Source organism: Aplidium turbinatum, chromosome 11, assembly GCF_918807975.1.
Source record: "Aplidium turbinatum chromosome 11, kaAplTurb1.1, whole genome shotgun sequence".
NCBI lineage: Eukaryota > Metazoa > Chordata > Ascidiacea > Aplousobranchia > Polyclinidae > Aplidium > Aplidium turbinatum.
In genome coordinates, this window is record NC_137482.1 from 19,386,274 (window position 1) to 19,391,771 (window position 5,498).

At 36.0% G+C, this 5,498-nt stretch overlaps 1 protein-coding gene across 1 annotated transcript; it reads left to right on the top strand.

Annotated features, from left to right (window-relative positions):
* Positions 1-210: 210 nt before the first annotated feature.
* On the top strand, positions 211-5,004 carry LOC145780299 (uncharacterized). The gene is made up of 9 exons (XM_082592002.1): positions 211-386; positions 1,046-1,146; positions 1,226-1,402; positions 2,322-2,486; positions 2,907-3,123; positions 3,296-3,313; positions 3,632-3,651; positions 4,061-4,265; positions 4,680-5,004. The coding sequence occupies exons 1-9, from the start codon at positions 211-213 to the stop codon at positions 5,002-5,004; spliced, it is 1,404 nt and encodes a 467-aa protein (XP_082448128.1).
* The last annotated feature ends 494 nt before the right edge of the window (positions 5,005-5,498 follow it).

Below are 5,498 nucleotides of genomic sequence, written 5' to 3' on the forward strand. Positions count from 1 at the left end.
GCAACAAACTTTAACTTTTAGTTAGTTAATGGAAAAGCATCGAAATCAAACTTGCAAAACATTGAAAATGAACAACTTCGTCAAAAACTCGACCTTGCAAATATCATGTAAACTCGCGTAAAAACTGATCGTATTTGTATGGTTGTCAGAACACATTAAAAAGGTCTTCGTTAAGAGTTTGACATAAAGTAGTGATGCATATGTGGCGAAATGAAAGTGATTCATTTGAATGCTTGTGTCACATCCCTGTGCAAATCAACGCTGGTACGCCAAGCTCGTTCAACTGCCGATAATGCTTCACGTTGCTTTTGCACTCAGCAAAACATACATCCTGGAGCTAATGGAGTTTTGAGTGGAATGCACATCCTGGATGAACAGCTTTGTGAGTGAAGCTGCATCAACTGATTTCTTATAAAAAGGTGCACGCCTACCAATGCATTATCGATTTTCAGTCGACAGCAAAGAAATCAAGTAGCCTACAAACTTCAGCATGAACGTTTTGTTGGTTCTCTTGGCGTGCATTGCGGTAGGCTAAGTGCAACTTTGCAATAAACGTACAAGTATTGTAGACTATACTGTACAATCTTGGGGAATGCCAAACATTTAGGCTAATTAGAACAAATAACCAACTGTGGTTTTCAAAACTATTCATGTAATGTCAATGCAGTTTTATTGAATTTCAGTCATTTATTATTAACATTTCACGAATAATTGTTTTGTTTAGATGATTTAAGATATTTTCCTGAAGAGGGCAGAAAGTTTTGCCGAAAACGTTTGAAATAATGTATCTATTTCATTTCTGTATTAGTGTATTAATTTTGAATTATGCAATTCAATGTTATTAAGTTGTTATCGATTGTCTGTCTATGGTTTTTAAAAAGTACCTCTCTACCAAAGCTATACTGTTCATGTAATGATTCATGAATTCAATTGAATAGCTACCTAATTTATTTTTTGATATATTTTCAGGCCTCAAACGCATTTTACAGCTACAGTTTCTACTGTAGCCGCAACTTCTACGTTTCCCTACAACATCATGCTACAGATACACCTTTTACTTCCCAAGCACTTGGTGCTCTGCAAGCTATTACTCTCCCATCTTGAAGGTTTACCACGGTGAAGATTGCGGAAAGGCTGGATGGTCCGGTGAGTGAATTGTTGTATTCTCTGAAATTATGATATTGTTTGTCACAAACGTTTGTAACCTTTGCATCTGACGTTTCAGAAAAGAGCGTTGCTGACGTCACTAATGAAGTCAGGAACTATTTGGCAACCTCCCTCATCAAGATGAGTGGAGCTATGTACACCAAGAGAGACGAATTCATGCACAAGATTGATGCTATCCATGCTCAATACAAAGCTTACTACCAGAAGTACTTGACCATTACTATGCTTACAGAACGTAAGTTAATGAATCTATAACATCATTTATCGTATTGTTAACAAGATGAAATAAGACTATATAGGTTGTATTGTTTTTGCAGGTGTGGTAGTTTAATCTACATCAACGACAGAGATGCCAAGATCGTTGATGAAAAACGAGACGCAGTTCTCGGCAGTTACAACTGTCTCATTGCTTCCAAGATCCAGACTCTTTCAGAGTACCACGCTAAGATAGTTAAGGGGTTAGTATCCACAGTTTTTCTTGCAATAAAATAAGCTCATTTTCAGCAGACTTGACTCTCTTAACAATCGATCTATCTTTTAATTATAAATCGATCCACAATGTAATCCCATGCCAAGTTGGCTCTTGAATAAGTTCATGTGGGCCACATTAAACTTAAGTTCACTCACAGATTTGATTGGATAGACACAAATAAACAACTTAATTTTAAACAAAAATTATCTCTCCAAGCTGATATAATTTCTCAAGAGTGTTTAAGACAATTAGGTTATACCACAAGTGGATTTGGATTGAAGCAAATCATCATGAATTGTGCAAAATATGTTCTGATTGAATTTTGTTCTTCATGTTCAGTTTTAAAAATGATAATTAACAAGTACATTAGTAGGCTACATGATTGATTTGCAACAATAAAATGTTTTCACTATTTTCAAATTGCATAGTTTTTGCAGTCGACAAATTAAGAGACGTTAATTTTACAATAAAGGTGATTTTGAATCGAATAGTGCAGAAATAAAACCTCAATTTGAAAAAAAGATACAAAATTTTGCAATCCTTGAGTAGTCTATTGTGATATTTAGAGCTCGCATTTTAAAAAAATAATAAAAAATATATATATAATACTACAAGAATCTGTAAAACAAGTCAAAGCATCGACTAATGAGTAATGCATAGTGATGACGATAATATATTGCAGGTTGCAGCGCTGAAGCTTGTTTGAACACCCGGCTGGCCAAGACTACTGAATACAAGACACTTGAGAAAAAGATAGAAGATTACGTCTCTAAATACTACAGTTATCTTTATTCCATCGTTCTCAAAAACAAGATGGCATATAAAAGTCTTCTCAGCTCCCTTATGAGTAAGATTTACTGCAATGTTCTTGAAAATTATCAATTGGTCACAATGAATTAATCTTTTGCTATAGAAAATTTATATGGGTCTATGACTTTTTAGTCGAGGTCAGAAAAATGCTTAAAAGCAGATACTATAAACAATAAAATGAAAACCAAGTATGCTTTAAAATTAGTAAAGATACTTTCTTAAAAAATAGAACACCACAATGATGTTTATTACTTATCCAAACTTTGTTTACTTTCAAGCAGGTAATCATGATTTAGTTTAAATATGTTTTAATAACCATCTACTCTTATTTTTGATGTACGATCTACTGACTTTGAAATGACAGTTGAACAAGAAAAATAACTGAACAGTTCATTTCTACAATCTACCTCTGCAGTTATGTGGTTGTCCTATTATAAGTTTTGTAATTATTGCATAGATTCTGAAGAAAATTGGTGGCTTGGATACAAGGCTGAAACGGCTATTGCCGATTACGACCAACAAGAAAAGTACAAAGTCAACGATCTTGTTAGCGCATACAGAACCAAGCTTAACGAATACAAGAACAAGCTCATCAACTACTACACCTGCGCGTACCGATGTTACATGTCCAACGCTTGTCTTGCATTCTACAAAAAGTCTTACTACAGTAGCTGGTGAGCAGGCCTGTTATACGTCAACCGATGATGGCATCGTTTCTAAATATTATCATGAAAAGCTATTTGGAAAGCCAAACTTCAAACACGTTTAAAATACAAATCACCAAGCTTGCGTTAGTACATGACCGGCGAACTTAATTTTATATGACTCCATTTCCTTGTTTTCCAGCAAATCTCTCGGATGCTGGTACACTTACAAGAAAACTTACTCTTGAAAGCAATATTATCTTGCTCCCTTCCTTTACAAATTGAAGTTTGTTGCATACAAGAACTTGAAAACTTGCGACGTCGGTAAGTCAGAGTAAGAAATTTTAATACAAACAGGCTACAACAAAAAGGAAGTTACCATGAATTTACCAACTTTGGAAGGAAGCAAAAAATAAAATCTCCTGAAACATTGATGCAACATTCTTATGATTCCAACAATATTATCACAATTCTGAGCAGATGACAAACATTTTTATGAAACATAAATTAGTAACTTAAGACTTACTAGTTTTAATAGTCATGTAGTTCACACCTACAGTATATGCTAAGCATAAGATTGATTTGTCACAAACCGCAGCTTGTAGTGTGAAATATCCGACATGATGCTTTGTTTGTTTGTTTGTTTGTTTGTTTATCTTTATCCTGCATTGCGAGAAAGCGGACTTGAGCGCTATGCATCGGTGTACGCTTTCCGACGTACACCTGACCCACGCTGCAGCCGACGGCAATGTCTGTTTCCGGTTGTCTACTTTACTTATGACTTAAATTTGGTACTACCCATTACTCGAAATCGATCACTGGGTAGAGGCAATGATCGATTTCGAGTAATGGGTAGTACTTTTGCTAATGAGAAAGATCTTGACAACACACTTCATGACACATGCTGTGATGTATCTGCTCGTGCGACACAACGATTAAGTAAAATAAAAGATAATTTGTTTGTTAGATGCCGTTTCTGGAAATATTGTTTCGCTCATCGCTGAATTGAAAAAGAAGATGGAAGATGCTCTCAAGGAACGAGAGAATCAATTTAACACCTGGAAGGCCAAATGGACTGGTTATCATATCATGTACAAGGCTGCTTTTGACAAATGCGTTCAACAAAGACATGCTCATTACCTCGAATGCTTGAGGCAAAGATTCCTATATTGGTAAGCGAAATATTGCATCAAATATTTCTTCTAAATCTACAGATTGAAACAAAAACAAAGTCCGCCCCGTTAGCTCAGTGGTTACGCGCTCGGTTCAAGATCACGCGGCGCTGGCTCGCCTCTCGGGGTGTGGGCATGAGCAACGCATTTTATGACTTCTCTCCATTTAGCGGCACCAAGTGAATAGTCTCTTTTTTAACCAGTGAGAACTGTTAGTTGTTAATTTCATGGCTTGTACTTTCGCTGTAGGTCATCTAGTAGATGAAAAAATAAACTTAAATAATTGAATGACTGATGCTAAAGGGAATTTATGCTACCGTTTAGAAATCATACGAAAAATAGTTGCCATTAAAGTAATAATAACGTTTTTAAAAAGTTTCTACTTTGTCTAATTTGTATATTTATCTATTTCAGCTCCACCACTCTTACTTATTGTCAAATTGCTGAACTCGCTAGAGTAAAGAAAAAACTTGAACAAATTCGAGTGGACGTTTGCAACAAGTATGGGCTACAACTCGCACAAAGATTTGTTGACTGCTTTACAAAGCACGAAAAGTCACAAGCTGCTTACAGGAAGGCATTCGAAGATTACATCGCCAAGATCCAAGCCATGTTTGATGCTTGCATCGCCAAGAGAAAGGCTGCCATTGCCAATTACGAAACAAAACTCAAAGATTCTGTTGCCAAAAAGCGAGCTTACATTCTTGAGAAAATTATTGCTGTACGTATTTGTTTATGATTTGCTCGGTTAAATTAATTATAAATTACGGTTGGCTAATAATGATAGTAATCTGGCATAACTTAGAATGCAATTAAGCTCATAAGATAATTTGGAACGTTAATAAGCTGTAGATTAAAACAATGATGATATATTTATTTTAGGCCAGGAATTGTCATTTTGACCAATTCAAGAAAATGCTTGAGTGCTACCATACGGCACAACTTGGTATGACTATAGCTGGGCTGGATGGATGTCTGACTGCTACAGCGATCTTCTCGTCGGCCGGTGTAGCGGCTACATGAGTGAATTCGACAACCACTGGAATGTTCTTATTTCCAAGCTTGTCCAAAACTTCGCATGCGGTTACACTTGCAAAGTGAGAGCCACATGCGCTCCAGTTTATCATTGTGGCAACTTCTACAGTTGGGTCTACAAAGCTCCTTGTGTCTCCAGCTACAAATTCACTTACTGCTACTAATGAGTAAGTATAGGCTACTCTAATTGGTGTTTAG

Excerpts from the sequence above, each read along its gene's own strand:
- LOC145780299 (XM_082592002.1), top strand. The coding sequence starts at position 211 with ATGAAAGTGATTCATTTGAATGCTTGTGTCACATCCCTGTGCAAATCA. Across the intron at positions 1,147-1,225 it reads CGGAAAGGCTGGATGGTCCG|AAAAGAGCGTTGCTGACGTC; the intron begins GTGAGTGAATTG and ends CTGACGTTTCAG. Across the intron at positions 4,266-4,679 it reads AGGCAAAGATTCCTATATTG|CTCCACCACTCTTACTTATT; the intron begins GTAAGCGAAATA and ends TATCTATTTCAG.